The 21,905-nt window shown below is 47.4% G+C and overlaps 1 protein-coding gene across 4 annotated transcripts in view; it reads left to right on the top strand.

Moving 5' to 3' along the window:
- Positions 1-21,905, top strand: part of ADGRV1 (adhesion G protein-coupled receptor V1) — a 627,077-nt gene that overhangs the window by 118,997 nt on the left and 486,175 nt on the right. For all 4 annotated transcript variants that reach the window (XR_012320105.1, XM_073678624.1, XM_073678616.1 and 1 more), the window contains 4 exons: positions 9,367-9,590; positions 15,168-15,294; positions 17,311-17,496; positions 20,988-21,168. Coding sequence is in view for 3 of the 4 variants with exons in the window: in XM_073678624.1 (XP_073534725.1) it covers positions 9,367-9,590; positions 15,168-15,294; positions 17,311-17,496; positions 20,988-21,168 (718 nt within the window). In the remaining variant the exon portion in view is untranslated. The remainder of the gene's footprint in view (positions 1-9,366; positions 9,591-15,167; positions 15,295-17,310; positions 17,497-20,987; positions 21,169-21,905) is intronic.

Below are 21,905 nucleotides of genomic sequence, written 5' to 3'. Positions count from 1 at the left end.
ATTGAAGTCGTTTGATGCTTGTTTACCAACTTCTTTACACTGGCTGAGGAAGAAAGATGGGCACAGAACAATCACTAATAGATCAATCTGTCCCCATACAGTATCATGCACACCATAGTCCTCCATATAGTAAAATGCACTCCCCATAGTCCTTCATATAGTATAATGCACTCCCCATAGTCCTCCATATAGTATAATGCACTCCCCATAGTCCTCTATATAGTATAATGCACTCCGCATAGTCCTCCATATAGTATAATGCACTCCCCATAGTCCTTCATGTTGTATAACGCACCCCCCTAGTCCTTAATATAGTATATGCATCCCACAGTCCTCCATATTGTATAATGCACTCTCAATAGTATATTGCATCCCCATAGTCCTAGATACAGTATAAGCACTCCCCATAGTCTTCTGTACAGTATAATGCACCCTATAGTCTTCAATACAGTATAATGCAGCCCCCATAGAGTATAATGCAGTCTCAATACTGTATAATGCAGCCCAATAGGGTACAATGTAGCACCCCCATACAGTATAATGCAGCCCCCAAACAGTATAATGCAGCCATTTAGAGTATGATGCTGCTGACGCGCCCCCTGGGCCTGTGTTGTGCTGCTGCTGTGCAGGGGGAATACCCGGAGCCGGATCGCTGGGGGTTGTAGTTCTCCGTGGCGGTGACCCGGTCCGTGCCCAGGGTGGTCAAACCAGTGGCAGTCTAAATGTTGTAATAAGTGTCTGACTACGCCACCCGTGGATTGCGGTCAGTGGGGACCGCCGCTGCGCTGCAGACCGCTGAGGCTGATGTTGTTTGCGCAGCTGAGTATGGGATGACTCCCCACGGGAGAAGTATTGCCTCAGGGCAGCTAATGTGGAAGATGATGGGAATAATGGTGTGAGGGTCCCAGTGCTAATGGTGCTGGTGCGGCAAGGAATCACAGAGACGTGAGGTGCAGTTCAGGGTCTTTACTGATGGTACAAGGCAGACCCTCCCGGGAGTACTGGCTAGTATAAGGGGCCTGGTCAGTCTGCGAGCAAGCAGGAGTTCCCCTGGCCAGGTGGAGTTGTAGGCCTCCCCGTTTATCTGCACTCTTCCTGGCTACCTTGCTGTCAGCGGTTACAAGTAGCCCACGTCCCTGAGTATACCGTGTGGTGCTCACCCGTATGGCTGGTGACTTGGGGCCTTCTGTTAGCCTCCGCTCCTGGATGGCGGCGCTGGTCGCTTGTTTGTGACTGAGCCTCCGGGCTTCTATGGCCAGAGGACCTGGAATCCCCTGCCGGCTGGTTTCTGCTGCTGGGTGTATATCAGTCCCCACAGCCTCGGACTCCTGTGTCCGGCTTTAGTATCTTCGTCCAGGGCGAACTCTGCTCAGCTCCAGCCCCTGGACTTCTGCTACTGCTCCTACAGAGCTCTTGTTCTTGCTTTCCCTGTGTCTGGAACTGTCTGCAGCTCCACTCTGACTCTCACTCTGTCTGCTCTAATCCCGCCCCAGACCCAGTTTTATAAGGGCAGATTCCTCCCCTCCCAGGTCTGGGCGGACCGTGTTGCATGTTTAGGGATCCTGACCAGAGAAACCTCCCACTTGCTCTCAGACATAATATCTCTATTACTGTGGCAACCAGACCCCTGGGGTGTCACATTCCCCCCTAGTAAATTTTAGTACTCCGGGACTAAACACATTTTTAAAGAAACATAAATACAAGGTATAACAATAATACAAGAACATATTCACAAGAAACTTTAGTCTGTAGAGGTCACGGCGTTTCCGTGACCGGGTGTCCATATCACCCAAGGTGAAGTTTATGAAACAAAGGGGGTGTCCATGTCACCCAACAAGGCGAAGTCTTGGCACAGAATAGGGGACCTGTCCAAAGCAAACCCCTTGCGTTGTCCTTGGGCGTGGCTGCAAGGGTAGACTAACTGCTTTGGGCCGCAAGGAGGCCACGCCAGACAGGTTTTCTCTTCCGCGGCCGTCTTCACAAGAGGCACCAAGGTGCAACTATCTACAAAACTGTTCCGGTTATCCAGTGTCCATAACCTGTTAGTCCATAAAAATCTGCAGGGTAACTGAGAAACATAGTTAGTAACAGGCAACACACATAAACCATAAACATTTTTCAATAAACAGTCAACTTTACAGTGCATTGGTTTAGATTCTCCAGCGAGCGGGCATCTGACCTCTAGTGACTCTAGTGGACCTACGGAGCTCACTAACTGGTTCTGCACTACAGGGTGTAGGAGGTGTTATGGGCAAGCTGGGCAGCTTTCTGCGCACTCTTTGGCTCACTAGGGGCACAGCAGGCTAACTACTAGCAGAGGGTTGATCCTCCTGTACTGCTGGTGTGGACTCTTCTGCCTCTTGGGCCGGCTGCTCTTCCAGCTCTACCGGTTCCTCTGTAGGCACTTGCGGGGCTGGCTGGAGAAAGGTGAGGACGGGTACTACGACAGCGCCGTTTACTTGTGTCCAAGACCGGGGGAAGTCTCCGAGTACTGTCCTGATCATTTCTTCCCTTTCCTCTGCGGGTCGAGGGTTTTCTTGATCTTCTTCAGGGCTTTGCAGCTGCTCGGGACACTTCTTCAGGTGGTCTCTGGAGACAATGGCTGTGGTTTCTCCTCCATCCTTACTGATTACGCAGATTTTTGGGTTCTCATGGCTTGATGGCAGTACGGTGTACGGGTCCTTCTCCCACTGGTCGTCCAACTTGTGGAGCCGCCTCTTCCTCTTCAAGACCTGCTCTCCAGGTACCAGGGGAACAGCGGGAGCATACTGGTTATAAGCCTTCTCTTGCCTTTCTCTAGCTTGAGACAGACTTCGCTCGACGCTCTCCTGCACTTTCCGATACTGCTGCTGCCGTTCTGTATCCCAGTCTGCCTCTGGCGAGGTGTCCTCAGGTGTCAGGACTCCCATATCCAGGTCAATAGGCAGCTTACCAGGTCTTGCTCTCATTAGGTAAGCCGGGGTACAGTTGGTGGAACCTACAGGGATGTGGTTGTACAGGTCCACCAGATCGGGCAGTTTCTCAGGCCACAGACTGCGTTCTTCCAGGGGCAGTGTTTTTAGTAGATCTATCACCACCTGGTTCATCTTCTCGCAGAGTCCATTGGTTTGAGGGTGATAGGGCGTTGTTCTTATCTTCTTGCAGCCATACAGGTTGCAGAACTCCTGGAAGACCTCCGCTTCGAAGGCTGGTCCTTGGTCTGTCAACACTTGGTCCGGGTACCCGTGTGGACGGCAGAAGTGCTGCTGGAAGGCTCTAGCTGCTGTTTGAGCCGTTAAGTCCTTGACCGGGACCACCACCAGGAACCGGGAGTAATGATCTACGATTGTGAGGGCGTAGACATACCCAGATCTGCTTGGAGCCAGTTTCACATGGTCCAGGGCTACCAGTTCCAGTGGCTGTCTGGTGATGATGGGCTGCAAGGGAGTCTTCTGGCTGGCACGGTCCTTTCTTCTCAGGTGGCACGGGCCACAGTCTCTGCACCACCTCTCGATGGCTCCTCTCATGCCTACCCAGTAGAACCGTTCACGCAACAAGAACTCCAGCTTCTTCCATCCTAAGTGTCCTGCTCCGTTGTGGTATGCCTCCAGAACCATAGCCGCGTCTCGTCTTGGGACCACTACCTGCCAGGTCAACTCATGTGTTCGAGAGTTAACCATTCTCTGGCACAGCTTCTCCCTGTAGAGGAACAGCTTACTTTTCTCCTTCCACAGTTGCTTGGTCTCCTCCGGAGCGTCTGGGTCAAGACTGGCATCGGCCTGGGTCAGCATTTCCTTCACCAAACGGACTGCGGGATCACTGTCTTGCGTCTCCGCCCAGTTGTAGTGGGGCAAGGGATTGAACGTCACGGAGCGCCTGTCCTTTACACAGTGGGAATACAGGGTAATCCCATGACGGTGGAACGCAGGGAGCTCAACTTCTTCCAGATCTTCTGGATCTTCCCCTACGTCCGGTAAGTTCGGCATTCTAGACAGGGCATCCGCGTTGGCATTTGAGCGTCCTGCCTGGTATTTGATGGTGAATTCAAAGTTGGACAGGCGGGCCATCCATCTCTGTTCCAGGGCACCGAGCCTTGCAGTGTCCAGGTGTGTCAACGGGTTGTTATCCGTATACACGGTAAATTTGGAGGAGGCAAGGTAATGCTTGAAACGTTCGGTCACTGCCCACACTACTGCCAGGAACTCCAGCTTGAATGAGCTATAATTCTCAGGGTTCCTCTCCATGGGCCGTAGCTTTCGGCTGGCGTAAGCGATTACCCGTTCTTTCCCCTGCTGGATCTGGGACAGTACGGCTCCTAGCCCGATGTTGCTTGCGTCCGTGTGGAGGATAAAGGGCTGGCTGTAGTCTGGATATGCCAGGATTTCATCCCCCGTGAGGGCCATCTTCAGCTGGCAGAAGGACTCCTCTTCCAGCTTTTCCCACCTGAAGGGCGGCTTCTGTTTTTTGGCTTTCCGAGATTGACCTATCAGGAGGTCCAGCATAGGGGCTGCCATTTTGGTGAAACCGGGAATGAATCTTCGGTAGTAGCCTACCAACCCGAGGAACTGCCGCACTTCCTTTATGCTGGAGGGTCTTGGCCAGTCCTTAATCACGGTGATCTTATCAGGGTCGGGAGCCACTCCGTCAGCACTCACCACGTGTCCCAGGTACTGCACCTTTGGTTTCAGGAGGTGACACTTGGAGGGTTTCACCTTTAGGCCGTAGTTTGCCAGAGCTTCGAACACTTCTGCCAGGTGTTTCAGGTGGTCCTCGTAGGTCTTGGAATAGACGATGACATCGTCCAGGCATAACAGGACCGTCTCGAAGTTCCGGTGTCCCAGACAGCATTCCATCAACCGTTGGAAGGTTCCTGGTGCGTTGCAGAGCCCGAACGGCATGCAGTTAAATTCACTGAGACCCATCGGGGTGGTGAATGCGGTCTTCTCCCGGTCCGCCTCTGCTACAGGAACCTGCCAGTACCCGCTAGTGAGATCCAAAGTAGAGAAGAAGTTAGCAGATTTTAATGCTGCTAAGGACTCTTCTATCCTTGGTAACGGGTACGCATCTTTGTGTGTGATACGGTTGACCTTCCTGTAGTCTACACACATTCTCATAGTGTTGTCTTTCTTTTTCACTAAGACTAGTGGAGCTGCCCAGGGGCTACAGCTGTCCCTGATTACCCCAGCCTCCTTCATGTCTCTAAGCATCCCCTTGGCGTGTTGATAGTGTGCAGGGGGTATGGGTCGGTATCTCTCCTTTATGGGAGGATGGTCTCCCGTGGGGATGTGGTGTTCTACCCCCTTTACTCGCCCGAAGTCTAGCGGGTGTTTACTAAACACTCTCTCGTACTCTCGAACCACCCGATAGACTCCCTGTTTCTGGTGTGAGGGAGTAGAGTCAGTACCCAAATGCAGTTGCTGACACCAGTCCTCCATTGGCTTCTTAGAGCCGTTACCTTCCTCTGGTTGAGATGGAGGCAAGGGTTCCACGGCCTGTACAGAGTTCTGGTTGATGGTGAACAATTTGGCTAGCGTGGCATACCGGGGCAGGTGTACTTCTCTCTCCCCGATATTTATGATGCGAACGGGCACCCTCCCATGGCGTACATCGACCACCCCCCGTGCTGTCAAAATGGTGGGCCTACTGTCTGAGTAGACGGGTTCTACCATTGCTTGGTAGTCTCTACCTCTTAGACCAATAGCTGCCTGGCACCAAATCATCATCTCACTTTTTGGGGGCATGGCAATAGGGAACGGGTCACACATTCTCACGCTACCTATCTCACCACCAGATAGTTCCACCTGTTGCCGCTTCATCAGTGCCCGGATCTCTTTTTGGAGCACACGCTGCTGGCCGGAACTGGCGTTCTTGGCAACCTGCTGTAAAATGAGAATCACCTCTGCAAGACAATTTTCAATCACATTAGTTCCCAAGGTTATTCTAGGGTGACTCTCATGACGGTCTATGTCCACTATAATCAGTCCTTGTGCCGCCAGTTCGACTTTACCGATCTTAATGGTCACCTCTTTGAATCCCACCTGCGGCACGGGCTGACCATTGCTGGCGATGATACTCAGGTCGTCATCTGGGTAGCGGGTTATGTCCGAGTCATTCCAGTACTGTTTAAAGAGCACGTACGGGATGGTGGTCACCTGTGACCCAGTGTCTAGTAGAGCACTCATAGGAATGCCATCCAGTACCACAGGCAAGATTGGACGTCCCCCTACGTATTTATCACGCCAGTTTGATGGGCCTGATGGTCTTATGCCTGGGGGTTGGCCCTCTACCCCAGGTTGTGCCCGTTTAAATGACAGTACCTTGCCACATGTCCGGGTTGATTGCAGCGGCGGCAGATGGGTCGTCCGTCCTCGTTGTATCTGTCGCTGGGTCTTCCTCTGGCCGGTGGGGTCCTCCTCAATCGGCGCCACGGGACGTCCTCCGGTCCGGATGCCAGCTGGATCTTTCCTGGAGAAGAGACCTGTAAAGACTGCACAGTTCTGGTTAGCGCGGCAACGCTCTTAGTCAGCTCTTGGACCTGATGGTGCAGGTCTGTAGCCGGGTCACTGTTTAAAGCCTGCGCATCAGCTCCCACAGGCCCTGCAGACAAGGGCGCCGTCTCCTGGTGGTAAGTGATAGCAGGGCGCCTGTGGGTCACAGCGCCACCTGGTGCCGGTTCTCGGAGCACCCGGATGGCTCTGTCCTTGAACTGTGCAAAGTCCAGGTCAGGGTCCTGTAAGGCCATTGCCCGCAACTGGGTTCGGTGGGCATTGCACAGTAGACCCTCAATAAATTGTTCAGTCAACAGCTTATCTTCATTTCCCACGCTGTCAGGGTCTGCCTGCTTAATGGCTCTCAGGGCCTCTTGTAGGTTTAAAGCATAGTCTCTTATCCTCTCATGTGCCCGTTGTTTGCACCCATAAAATCTTAGTTTTATTTCGGCTGAGGTGCGGGTGTCAAATGTGTCTTTCAGCCGGGTTAGTATGTCTCTGACAGTCCTCTTCCTCCCAGGTGGCCAGGACTTTACCTCCCTTTGGGCTGCCCCGATTAATTGGGCCACCAGGATGCTCACTTTTTGCTCTTCTGTGAGGGGGTACACCTGGAAGAGGCTATCCAGTCTTTCTCTAAAGTCATTTAGAGTATGTGATTCCCCTGAGTACTGGGGTAGCCAGGTTGCCCCCGGGATATAGGGCATGGTGAATGGCATGACTGCTGCAGCGGTTGCGCTGGCGGTGGCTGTGGCAGTGGAGCTCCCCTCGGTATCCGGCATCCTCCTCCCCCCTAGTGGACCGTGGCCTACCTTGTGATGCTCTTCTTCCGTAGGCCGCGGCTCCGCAGTCGATCGTCGGGGTTGAGGACCTGGCGTTGCGCTCCGATGACGTCAGCGTCGCTCTTCCTCCCTTCCAGGACCTTGCGCAGCGTCAGAGCGTGGGGCGGAGCGTGGGGCGGAGCTTCAGATCTCGCGCGCTTTCAGCGTCCACGCCCCTCTTCTTCCCGTGCGGCGTCCCGAAGATGGCGTCCGAAGGCGGGAAGCAGCTGCGGATGGCGGGAAGAAGGCAGAAGACGGTGGGAAACGGTCCAAGATGGCGTCTGATGGCGGGAATCGGCTCCGGATGGCGGGAAACGACTCCACAGGTAAGTATAAAAGTCTCTTTTTCAGGCACGCAGTACCCGGTGGTTGCGGGCACGAAATCCTGCCGACTACGCCAAAGTTGACGCGCCCCCTGGGCCTGTGTTGTGCTGCTGCTGTGCAGGGGGAATACCCGGAGCCAGATCGCTGGGGGTTGTAGTTCTCCGTGGCGGTGACCCGGTCCGTGCCCAGGGTGGTCAAACCAGTGGCAGTCTAAATGTTGTAATAAGTGTCCGACTACGCCACCCGTGGATTGCGGTCAGTGGGGACCGCCGCTGCGCTGCAGACCGCTGAGGCTGATGTTGTTTGCGCAGCTGAGTATGGGATGACTCCCCACGGGAGAAGTATTGCCTCAGGGCAGCTAATGTGGAAGATGATGGGAGTAATGGTGTGAGGGTCCCAGTGCTAATGGTGCTGGTGCGGCAAGGAATCACAGAGACGTGAGGTGCAGTTCAGGGTCTTTACTGATGGTACAAGGCAGACCCTCCCGGGAGTACTGGCTAGTATAAGGGGCCTGGTCAGTCTGCGAGCAAGCAGGAGTTCCCCTGGCCAGGTGGAGTTGTAGGCCTCCCCGTTTATCTGCACTCTTCCTGGCTACCTTGCTGTCAGCGGTTACAAGTAGCCCACGTCCCTGAGTATACCGTGTGGTGCTCACCCGTATGGCTGGTGACTTGGGGCCTTCTGTTAGCCTCCGCTCCTGGATGGTGGCGCTGGTCCCTTGTTTGTGACTGAGCCTCTGGGCTTCTATGGCCAGAGGACCTGGAATCCCCTGCCGGCTGGTTTCTGCTGCTGGGTGTATATCAGTCCCCACAGCCTCGGACTCCTGTGTCCGGCTTTAGTATCTTCGCCCAGGGCGAACTCTGCTCAGCTCCAGCCCCTGGACTTCTGCTACTGCTCCTTCAGAGCTCCTGTTCTTGCTTTCCCTGTGTCTGGAACTGTCTGCAGCTCCACTCTGACTCTCACTCTGTCTGCTCTAATCCCGCCCCAGACCCAGTTTTATAAGGGCAGATTCCTCCCCTCCCAGGTCTGGGCGGACCGTGTTGCATGTTTAGGGATCCTGACCAGAGAAACCTCCCACTTGCTCTCAGACATAATATCTCTATTACTGTGGCAACCAGACCCCTGGGGTGTCACACTGCCATTTAGGCTATTATGTAGCCATTTAGGGTATAATGCAGGTATAATGCAGCCCCCCATATAGAGTATAATGTAGCCCCCAGTCCTCCAATATTATAGCCTCAGTGAGTTAAAAAATAAATATACTTACCTCTCCTCCTCGTTCTCCTGCAGCTCTGGTATCTGCCCGACACAGCGTGGAGCGATGACGTCATGACGCTGCATCAGAGGCAGAGGGGGAATGATGGGAGAGAGAGCGTCACATGATGCTCTCTCCTCCATCATTACTATCAACTGTATCGGCATCTACAATGCCGATACAGTTGAATACGCGATGCTGGGGGGGCGGCGCTGACGTTGGGGAACCCTCCTGACTCACTTGACTCAAGGGCCTCATAGCGGCCGAGCGGCTGTGGGCTGGGGGCCCCTGGGAGAGTGGGGGCCCTAGTCAGATGCTTAGTCTGCCTGCCCCTAATGCCGGCCCTGGGAAGTGCATCAGTGTTGGTTGGATTGTTTCTTTGGATTCAGTGCTCTTTTAACTCAATATATTCTCATAGATTAACTCTTCCATTATGAACTTTTAGCAATGCAGAACTATTACCAGTTTACTTTTCCATTTTGATCTTATCTTATACTGTTTTCAGGTGTCAATTACGTTACATCGTGATGGGACAGGCGATGACGCAGTTGTATATTGGAGCATAAAACCCTATGGATTCAATAAGAATTCCATCACTCTTGATGATTTGAGTCCCTTCAATGGATCTGTGACTTTCTTAGCTGGACAAAGTAGCACAGAAATAAATATCACCATTAAAGCAGATGATATCCCTGAAGTCAATGAAACTGTGATCATATCCTTAGACAGGTATGCTGTCATTAGTTTGTGTTTACCATATAATGTAGTACATTTTTTGCTACTATAGATTTATGTACAATTTCTAACAACATAAAAACTGAAGAAACAGATTTCATTTTTTTAGTAGAAAAAATTACTGTATGTGACTGCAGATTTGTTAATCCTCTGATGCCGGCGCCGGGAACGGTGGGCACGTGAACGCAAGTGTGCGATTTGCATACATGTGGTCACGTGCCGACTACACGTGCATGGCCTCACTCAATGCAAGTGTATTGGGTGAGGCGGGACATGTCTAGTTGGAATGTGGCCAGAAGTATGCACATCACAGTCATATGACTGCCCACTTCTGGTTTTGGCATCGGAGAATCCTCACACGCATGATGTGAGGATTCAAACGTCTGCAGTCACGTAGCGTGATTGCAGACTTGTAGCCTATGGCCAGACAACACCTTTAAGGGGCATTTAAACTGCAAGATAATTGTGTTAAAAATGCTAATTTAACGATTGTCTTACCATGAAAACAGGCTGCTTATCACTCGATAAATGAGCAAAATTGGGTGAAATGATCTTTTTTGCAGCAAATCAGGACTCGCACTGCCAAGAACTATGGCAGCCTATGTGCACCTAGTGTAGATCTAGCATAGGTTGCTCATTTCGCATCATTTACTTTGGTCTGGCATGTAAACAGGCATTCAAACAACTGATGATCGGTAAAAGTTTACTGATTTAAGGTCCTTTTCTAAGGATCGACCAGTGGCGTGCTACCATCGCCAAAGAGATCATTTCAGCCCTGTTAGGGCATGTGGACATCATAAATTGGGGTCATTTGTTCACCTCTGAACTGGTGCTCTGTACCACCTGGTGCACTCTGTATTTCATAGTCACTTATTCCTTTCAATGGGGCCCATATAATACTACATTTCCCATGAAGCTGTCACTGCAGGAATAATTCTAGTGCATCCACAGCTTTCACAGGTTCTTACAGCTTGGGCGACTTTACTCTGTGAAGGAGGTCCAGTACATTGGCTTCCCTGCAGCTGTGACTGTGAAGGAGATCCAGTACGGTACAATTACTAATCACTGAAGACTGCAGTGACGTGACTATACATTAGTCCACCATAGTTATAAGGCAATGTGTGGGGAGGACATTTGCTGGAAAGTAAATGCTTTATAAATATTATTCATCAGTGCACAATATTAGGTAGAACAAACACTTCACTTCCTTTCAGAGAAGCCAAAATGAATTTGTTCAGCAGCCTTGGCTTGTAGCTTGGCAGCAGTCCTGGGCACAGGGGCTGGCAAGGGATGTATAAAATGGGCTGACATGCTGTTTGGTCGTAGGGTCGACTCTCATTAGAAAGCACTGACAATTTTCTTTCTAGGCATTGTAAACAGGACAGCACCCAACAAATAAACCCCCTAAAGCCAGCAACATTATGTGTGCTCAAGGAATAAAAGTGCCTTTTACTTCTTATCCGTGGTATTGAGGGTTTGGCAGTGTCTTTCTTTTATTCTGTTCTCCTCATTCCTGATTCCTTCCTGTTTCGCCAGGGTAGAGACAGAAAGATTTGTGGTTTACTTTGGGTAAGTGATATATATGTGTGACCTGCATGAATAATGTATTGTATAAAGTCTCCGTACCAGCGAGCAGTGATAACCTTCAACCCTGTGCATGGCTCTTGTGGTGTGATGTGTGGGCATGGAGTGGCATTCTGATGCCTAGGGGAATATTTTTGTGAAAATATTTTCTACAGCGATGCATTAAGTAGAAGACAAGATGACAATGAGGACAGCCAGACGTAGATTCTCTTTGTGAGACCACATGGTTTATAAGATAAAGAGCAGAAAGAGACATTTTATTAGCTTCAGCACGAATATCAGAGAAAATATAGGTACAGTGCGCAAGGGGTGACAGAAAATGTAAAGAGAATCTGTCAGCAGGATTTCACACCCCCAAACTATTCATATATTCATTTAGCTCTTTCAATGACAAGTCCAGCAATACCTTTAAATGGCCAGTCCAGCAATACCTTTAAATGGCCAGTCCGTTCCTCCTTTACTGAGAAATCAGTGTTTAAATTAATATGCAAATGAGGCTGAAGAACTGTGGTAAATCTGAAGCCTCTGTCACTCCAGCTCTATTCTCTGCCCAGCACCACCTCTTCCTTCCTGACCGACAGCTCCTTTGCTTGAGATCACACTGCATAGAGGCTATCAGTCAAGCAGGAGGAGGTGGAGAGGGGCGGGAAGTAGAGCTGGAGTGACACAGGCTTCAGATCTACAAATAGCTCTTCAAGCATTTTTTTAAATTTTATCGCTTGAGTGATGTCACTAATATAATTTCCCCGCCCCTAGTAACTTACCAGCTGCAGTCTTCATCTGCTATCGGCGCCGCTTTGGTTGTCTTCCACAATTTGTGACCTGCTGGATTGCTCCAGTGTTTCGTGTGCAAGCCGGAGGCACTTCTCAATGTAAGTCTATGAGAGCCAGAACAAGGCTCTTATAGATTTACCCTGAAAGCTTGTGACCTTTACCTCTGACTTCTGGACCAGTAAGAAGGTGCTGTCACAAGACGGCAGATCGGGACCGGAGCAGCGCCAGGAACAGCTGATGACAGTGACTCGTAAGTATATTAGGGGCAAGAAATTTGCAATAGTGTCCCCACTCCAGTGCTGAAATAAAAAAAAATGCTGGAGAGGTGCTTTAAATTTAAACTCTGATTTCTCAGTAGTGGAGGAACGGACTGGCCATGTAAAGGTATTGCTGGACTTGTCTTTGAAAGAGCTACATGCATATACAGTTGTGCTCAAAAGTTTACATACCCCGGCAGAATTTTTCCTCACCTGTGACCTGCTTGCTTGTAATCAGTGGGTGTGCATAAAAGCTGAGTGAGTTTCTGGGATCCAGACAGACTCTTGCATCTTTCATCCAGCCACTGACATTTCTGGATTGTGAGTCATGGGGAAAGCGAAAGAATTGTCAACGGATCTACGGGAAAAGGTACTTGAACTGTATAACATAGGGAAGGCATGCAAAAAAATATCCAAGGAATTGATAATGCCAGTCAGTAGCGTTCAAACTGTGATTAACAAATGGAAAATCAGGAGCTCTGTAAAAACCAAACCACGGTCAGGTAGACCAACAAACATTTCGGCCACAACTGCCAGGAAAATTGTTTGGGATGCAAAGAAAAACCCACAAATAACATCAGCTGAAATACAGGACTCTCTGAAAAATAGCTATGCGGCTGTTTCAATATGCACAATAAGGAGGCACTTGAAGAAAAATGGGCTGCATGGTCGAGTCACCAGAAAAAAAGCCATTACTGCGCAAATGCCACAAAGTATCTCGCTTACAATACACCAAACAGCACAGAGACAAGCCTCAAAACTTCTGGAACAATGTAATTTGGAGTGATGAGACCAAAATTGAACTTTTTGGCCATAACCATAAACATTACATTTGGAGAGAAGTCAACAAGGCATATGATGAAAGGAACACCATTCCTACAGTAAAGCATGGAGGTGGATCACTGATGTTTTGGGGATGTGTGAGCTACAAAGGCACAGGAAACTTGGTAAAAGTTGAAGGAAAGATGAATGCAGCACGTTATCAGCAAATACTGGAGGCAAATTTGCACTCATGAGCCCGAAAGCTGCTCATGGGACGTACGTGGACGTTCCATCATGACAATGATCCAAAACACAAGGCCAAGTCGACCTGTCATTGGCTACAGCAGAACAAAGTGAAGGTTCTGGAGTGGCCATCTCAGTCTCTTGACCTCAATATCATTGAGCCACTCTAGCAAACCTTAACACACAACTTGTTACTTTAAAGGGTTGCCCACTACTTGGACATCCCTTTCAATATGGCCCCATGTAAAATAAAAACACAATATTCAGTCGTGGCCAAAAGCTTTGAGACTGACTCAAATTTTAGTTTTCACAAAGGTTGCCTCTTCAGTGTTTTAGATCTTTTAGTCAGATGTTTTATTAACAAATACATAAAGTTTATGCAAAGGCTCAATATTTACAGTGTTGACTCTTATTTTTCAAGACTTCTGCAATTCGCCCTGGCAGCTGGATATCGGCTTCTGGGCCAAACCCTGACTGACAACCCATTCTTGTCTAATCAGTGTTTGGAGTTTATCACAATTTCTATGTTTTAGTTTGTTCATCCGCTTTTTGAGTCTTGGCTACAGGATCTCAATGAAATTGAGATCTGGGGAATTTCCTGATCATCAACCCAAAATTTAAATGTTTTGCTCCCCGAACCATTTGGTTATCCCTTTTACCTTGTAACAGGGTCTCCATCATGCTGGAAAAAAAGCATTGTACATCAGGTATTTTCTTCTGGATTATCAGGAGAAGTTGCTCTTGGAACATGTTCAGATCCAATTCTTTATTCATGGCAATGTTCTTAGACAAAATTGTGAGTGATCTTCCTCCATGGATGAAAAGCCCCCATACATGAATGGATGTTTTGCTATTTGCATGACACAGGGCTCATGTGTCACGCAAGGTGTGGGAAAGACTTAGTGCAACACAAAGGAAAGAGGTAAAGGGAGCCCAGACACTAGGGAAAGGGGGGGAAGTGGAGACATCCTAGGTTGATCTAGCGTCACCCTGTCTCCCCTAACGTCCCTGTATTGGCTCTTCACCAATCTCCGCACACATGCCTTGCCCTGTCTTTCCCTGTTGTTTGGCTCAGGCTAGGGAAGGGAGGAGATGAGCACTAGTCGATCTCCCTAAACACTATAGACAACAAGGAAGGACAAACTGGGGAATTGCTTAGCTTTAGACGACTCCAGACAAATGTGCACACGTCCTCAAGCTCCAGAGAGGACAAAGTACTGTTCTTGCTATAGCCTTCACCAGTAGTAATGAATATCGCCGGCATCTCCCTCTAGAACACACCAGGTATTTATACACCCAGGCCTGGGAGTTAAATAGCCAGAGGAACGTAGCCGCTGGGTCCTAGAGACAGGCTCTAAGAAGATGCCTGTAATGCCAAATGTAGAGATCTCCTGCAACCAACTGCAGGGCGACTGTCTGTCACTTCTGACACACCGGTGACATCATGGTAGCACTTATTTTTTTCTCTGGACATTCTTCCAGATGTTTCAAGCAGGCTGAAGAGGGTTTCATTAAAGAGACTAACTTTCCAAGAAGTGCAGGGATTGGACTGCAGATGACAGGGTTAAAGTTATTTTCTTTCTATGTATAATGTATACGGTAATTTTCTTTATATGCATAATGTATACAGTAATTGTCATCAGCTAAGTTTTATTACTCCTAGATCACAAGTTATGTTACCTTCACTTCCACCCGCACTAAGATGTGTTATAGGCAAGGATAATAGTACTTTACATAACTTATACCAAGTCTATGATGTATACAGTTGGAAATTCTTTGAATATAAATTATATCTACAGCGCTGTTCCATTAGACTTTAGAATTTAAATATATAGATACAAATGTGCACCGTTCAATGGATCCAGTTCAAGCAGTCCCGTCAGATATAAGTACCAAACATTGTGCATTATTACACTATGTAAGTATTTTTTATCTGTTCCAAATACTGAAGGGTCAACGTGGAAAATCAAGTCCTTAAATCTGGATTTACCAGTTGTGAACTTACTATATTGGAAAATGATGACCCCGGAGGGGTGTTTGAGTTCTCCCCATTTTACAGAGGACCTTATAGCGTGAAAGTAAGTATTTTATTACATGCATGATGCATCTGTTTAATTCATGTACTAGTTAACTCAGAACTTGATACATGTAAAATGTGCTGCAACTTTGCAATATGTCTATAATGTTTGTTAGTTCTCTTTCACATGTAAGTGAAGATAATGGAGATATCTTAGTTTTCAACATCAGAGAAGCATCATTTTACACCAGTGAAGAAGTCATAATAATAAAGACACAAATCCTCAGCTGCTGACAGCTGGTCGTGCTGATGGGAAGTCAGTTTGTGAAAGTTCTCTCCCTCTAAATGAGTAAAACATTTCCATACTGTGTAAATTATCTCTATGCTGTGACCACCGTCTGAATATTCTTTAAATTGTTACATTTCTGTATGAATTTTCCCAACATTGTGACATCACTGTACACATTATCCCACTACTATGACATCACTGTGCACATTATCCTACTATTACTACATCAAAGTACACATTATCCCAGTACTATTATATCACCATACACTTTTTCCCACTACTAGGACATCACTGTACATTTTATCCAACTATAATGATGTCACTGTACACATTATCCCACCACTATTATTAAATAACTGTTCACATTATTCCCCTACTATTACTACATCACTGTACACTTTATCCCATTATTATGACACCACTGTGCACATTATCCCACTACTAGAACATCACTGTACACTTTATCCCACTATTATGACATCACTGTGCACATTATCCCCCTTCCATGACATCATTGTACACTTTATCCCACTATTATGACATCACTGTGCACATTATCCCACTATTATGACATTAATATGAGCAAAGGGCTCATATTAGGTTGTTGCACAGGGCCTTTCCATGGGCTGCTGTTTGTGTCCTCCCCAAAGTGGTCATGATCAAGTTTTCATATGGTGAAACTGTTTAGATCAAAGGCAGAACACAGCCCTCAGTCTTTTTATCTAATGAAGTGGGTTTAACCCTCCAAACGCATTATTTTAGACGAGTAATAAATAACGTATTCCTTAAAAGTTCTAGTGTCCAGATTTTTTTTCCATTTCCATTACTTAAAGGAACCTGACAGGTGATACATGCTGCCAGCACTGGCTGTACTGTGCTGCTTGGTTCCCAGCGGCTTCTCCCCGCCCGCTGCCCTAGAGGGACAAGTTTCTCCCTGCATGTGTGTGTAGGGAGAGACCTGTCAATCCATGGCAGCAGGCGGGGAGAAGCCTCCAGGGACCTGCCTGTCTGACTAGTCTCCTGTTTTTCTCTGAAACGCAGCAGCATTTCAGAGTTAATACAAATGGCTTAAATCATAAAGCCAACACCTAATACCTCTGCCCATGGATTGGGCATCATGTATCAGCTGTCAGGTTCCCTTTAAGATTTGTTATGGGGCACCATGGTGACTTGTTATGGCCATGTATAACCCCAATTCTCAAAAAGTTGGGATGCTGTTTAAAATGTAAAGAAAACAAGAATATAAGTATTTGGACATCTGTTATAGTTATATTTTATACTCATCAGAACAGAAACATGGTCAGAATGTTAAAAGTTAGACATTATTCCATTTTATTTGAAAAAATTACCTCATTTAGAAATTGGTGATAGCAACACTTCTCAAAAAAGTTTGGACTGCGCCATGTCTACTTTTGTGTACAACAGTCTGTAAATGTCTGAGAAGTGAGGAGACCAATTGCTGGAGTTTTGGGAGAGGACTGTTGTCCCATTCTAGTCTGATGTACGATTCCAGCTGCTCCACAGTCCTGGGGTTTTAAATCGATGTTTCAATTTAGCTCTAAGAACAATACAAAGTCCTAGGATGTTGATGTTCTTAATATCTGTGCTATATTGCTAGTTAAGAGCTCTGAAACACCATAGACGCATCACTGTCGATCATTGGAGAAATGACAATGGTAAGAGCAAACATCATCAGTAACTGAGAGGGTCTCAGTCTGGTGGGTGGTCATTTATTAATGAACAGTGATAGTTTTCTGATTCTAAGTAAATAAACATTTTTTTGCTCAGGAGGGAGATTCTGTTGAACTCAGAATTGCTCGATCCAAGGGACTCCTCGTTCAACAGTTTCTGCGTTATACCATTGAACCAAAGGACAGCAATGAATTCTACGGAAACACTGGGATCCTGGAGTTTAAGACCGGTGAAAAGGAGATTGTAATTACATTGTTAACAAGGATGGATGGGATACCAGAGGTATTAGACTTTTTCCACTCCCTGGCTGCACTTCTTTCCTGATCTCTTTATGCAGAGGTTAATGTTGTCCACAACCAACACTTACAGCCCTCAAGGAAAGGTTGTATACACTGCCACATGCTACAAAGGGAGCAATACATGATTAAGTAGTTATTAAGAACCTGTGAACCACTATTCAGATCACAGAGGATTGATAATGGTGTGAAAATCCCCTGACACCTAGTTAGCATAAAGAACCAATCATTTGCCAATTACACCAGCTTGCTATGCACAGAGCTGGGACTGGAGCTCTTGGCTCTTTTGTTCCCGGCTTCTGGTGGAACATGTGAGATGCATGTGAATTTCAGCCGCAGTGAAGTTGTCGTTAAGGACAAACTCGTATGGTAAGGAACTATGTGAAAATCAACCACACTAACTGTGTCTCTTTTAGCTGCTAGAACATATAACGAAGCTAAAATACCATAAACAGTATTTATATATATATATATATATATATATATATATATATACACACTATTCCAAATATACAATTGTAGAAAAACATGATGTAAGGATTTGAGGTGACATTGTTGTATATTATGATACAATAAGTTATGCAGAAACTATACAGAGTAAACATTGACGTAACATGGTATGTGTTCTGTAGGTTGTAAATTGGGTTGTTTGCTTGGTGCCCCTTTTTTCATTGACCTCCCCGCGACTAGAAATCAGCTGTATCAGTAAAGAGTATTTCAGAAGCACCATGATATTGTGTTCCTGTGCTCCATTGAATTTGGTTTGCTCTTTCCCATTTATTTCAGTCGACACACTGGGTCATCAAGAATTAGAGATGCTGTTTGAACCCACTTGCTAAAAGAAATTAGTCCTGAATGTTGGAAGCCCTCTCTTACTTTATAATGTCCTAATAGGATATTTTATTGTATTTTTCTGAAAATGCACTTTTGAATCTGCACTAAAATAGTTCCCTTTAATAGTCCAAATTCTCTCAAACCACATCTGCTGTTCCCCTGACACTTCTGGATACACACTTCAAACACTCCCCCAAAACCTGCACTCAAATAATTTTCCTATTTTCCAGGAGAGAGCACTTATAAAGCGCTCTGATGGTCAGAGAGAACTGTTCGGCTGTTTAATCACAATAATAATCTATCACCATTCTAAACCACTAGTGATACTGATCTTAAAGGGGATGTCTACTCCTCTTTCTTCAAGAACACACCGCTCCTCTGCCTACGGGCTTTATTCTTGCCGGGGTGTGGTCCTCTCCTGAAGATTGACAGTTCAGACCAGTGATGTGGTTGTACTGCTGGACTCTGATGCACACTCTCCCATGCTGCTAGCACAGGCAACTTTGCCTTGCAGTATTGGAGCAGCACTGGGGCACTGAGGCTAGTTGGATGCAGCGATCTGGTCAGCTTTGGAGCACTGCTTGTGACGTGCCCCCTGGGCCGTGGGGTACTCGGTGCCGGGCCGGTCGTTGCTAGGGGAGATGTCACAGTGGCGGTGACCCGGTCCGTGACCCAGGGCGGTCAGTAAAAAGGGGATTTTATAGTTTTTATGTACAAAGTTTGTGACGCCACCTGTGGTATGCGGCTATATGGAGCAGCCGCTGCGGTGCAGATCCCTTGGAGCTGATGGTGACGCAGCAGAGTTGGTTCAGCTCTCCACACGTAGAGCTATGCTCCAGGGCAGTGTAGATGTTATAGGTGATGCTGGGCATTGTAGTGCAGGGGTGATTACGCGGATAATAATCACAGAGACAGTGGGGTGCAGTCTTCCGAGTTTACTCACAGTTATTAAGTTCCTCAGGTTACAGGTTCCGGACTACAACCTCCCACGTTGTGCTGCGTTCACCAGTCAGGGGTTCAGCAATCCCTCAGGTAGTTCAAGAGTGTCTGACAGGACCCCTTTCTATGTGCCTTCCTCAGACGTCTTCCCGCGCTGGCTCTCGCCCTCCTGCCCTGCGCCTCACAATCAGTATCCCAATCCGGTAGCCTCGGGTCTTGTCGCGCGACCTGCAGTCCCCTGGACCCTCTGTGGCCACCTTTTCGGCGATATAATTGTGGTTGTGGCCACTGCACCTTACAAGTACAGGAGCCTCTGGTTCCTAGCTGAGCCTTGTAGTTCTCCACTAGTTTAGGGGCCGGTCCCCTCTGCGGCTCGATCCCTCCACCGCCTGGCAGATTCGGGCATACGGGTGGCCTCCAGCACTTCCCGTACCCCTGGGATCCCTTCTATTCCTGGAGCTTTTCTCCTGCTCCCTCTCTTCTCTCAGTCCTGGGCCTCTCTGCTAGGCCCACTCTGGGGCAGAGCTCATGTGGAGCCCCTGCTCCCCTCACTTCTCTCAGACTGCCCTGATTGAACTCACTCCCCAAGATGGTTCCCGCTTTTATATCACTTCTAACAAGTGCTCCCCTGATCTACGTCCTCCACCCACACCCACTACATGGTTCCCCCTCACTTGGTTCCCCTCCACTCCAGCCAGGGACCAGGGACTGTGCTCTCCCTTAGGAGCAATCTCGCCCTGCCCTACTGAAGTGGATGTGTTGGATGCAGGTGTTAGGGTCCTGGGCTGCACTCTATCCTTACCTGAGAGTGGGATACCACACCTCTGGGTGAGACGCAGTACCTCTGTGGTGACTGAACCCTCAGGGGCGCCACACTTGCAGTCTCTAGATCACAGAGCATGCAAGCGCTGTGCTCCTAGCCTAGGACACTGACCCCTTTGATAGACAGCAGAGGTGACCCGTAACCTAGGTAAAGAGCTCTTCAATATAAAAGTAAAAATACTTTACTTTTTGAGAGCAGAGTGGATTTTTTAATAAGAGGTAAATTAGAAAGTTGTCGGATTTTACAAGCACTTTTGCAGTTTATTGAAGTTGATAAAACCACTTCACTGCTTTAGACTGTCAAGAACGAAGACAGTAAAGGGTTTTTCCAATCTTATAAAGTGTTGTAATTTTCCTATGAAATGCTAGTGCCTTATAATTAATGGGGGTCTTTATCTTTTGATAAGTTCATCATTGAAGGTACTGGTTTAGCCCTGCATCCCATTTATTAATTTTCCCGTTCACAGCAGCACTCTGGTCTGCAACTGTGCAGGGAACTGCTGCTCTGTGAATGGGGCCAGCTATAGGTAACTGCACAGCACATGACTGGGGTGCAACTGTGTGGGGAAACCTTTATAGGGGAAACAGAGCGACACCAGCACTGAGGCCCCTTCATTGTCAGGGTCTGTGCAGGTCCCAAAGATCTGATATGATGGCATAACTTGGCAATCAATAGAGATAGGAAAACCCCTCCAGATCCCCAAACTACCAGGGATCTTGCCATAACCTACCATGAACATTGGAGTAAATGTGCCAAATTTGGTTTGTACATTATTATTGTGGTTGCTGGGAATCGTCCATAAAGTGAAGTTTCTCTTTACCTTTAGATACTTGTCTTGTAAATGCCTGTAGGGACATCACTTTGTTCTGTTCGGTTCACAGTTGGATGAGATGTACTCGGTGGTACTGAGCAGTCACGGAGAGTTTCCCAGCACAATGGGGGAAGCCATAAGAGTCAACATAACTATTCTAAAAAATGACGACCCACATGGAGTTATTGAGTTCATCTCTCTGGGAATAGTAAGAACCATAAATGAAAGCAAAGGAAATGACCTTCATTATGGTAAGAATAAGACAGTGAGATCTGATATATTTTATTCTTCTGAAGTTGTTACAAAGGAGAACCAATAATGCCCAACTAGTCATAGAATTACACCAGGGCATGACATCGCCCACGATGGCACTCGGAACCTAATGAGTGAAAAAAGGAGACAACGATGCACTGGTCATGCTGTATTGTTATTTTCTACAAGTTAGGTTAGCAATTCAGATGGGGCAGGCTGCAATGATAGATATTAACATCCCGATCTGCTAATACTGACTGAGCAGGCTACTGATATAGCTGGCAAAATATATATTAACATAATAAAAGGAAGCAAACTGGCACTGCTGTATCCCATAGTACTACTGTATCCCATAGTACTACTGTTCCAACATCACACATGTGCTTGTGGCCCCACCATTGTCTTAGTGGTAGTGCTGAGTGGCGCTGGATATGTCTTTAAATCCACCTAAATAAATATAGATCAGAAAGCCACAGTACTCACCAAATGTGTAGAAAGCATTTTCTATTTCATCAGCATCATAAGAATATGGTAACAAGGGCCTACGGCCATTTTGAACTACAAAGCCCCTAGTCAGGTCATGGACGCGGCACTTTATTATGTGACACAGCCATAGGCTCTTTTACCATATTATTATTCCACTATTGAAATAAAATACTTTTTAAACACGTCTTGGTGAGTGCCATGGATTCCTGATCTCCGTTTATGTGTGTCAAAGTATTATACAGTTATGGCA

This window comes from Phyllobates terribilis, unplaced genomic scaffold (assembly GCF_046119375.1).
Source record: "Phyllobates terribilis strain yellow unplaced genomic scaffold, ASM4611937v1 Scaffold_1__5_contigs__length_1240528914, whole genome shotgun sequence".
NCBI lineage: Eukaryota > Metazoa > Chordata > Amphibia > Anura > Dendrobatidae > Phyllobates > Phyllobates terribilis.
Note: the sequence above shows the minus strand (reverse complement) of the source record. Positions and strands in the feature narration are given on the sequence as shown.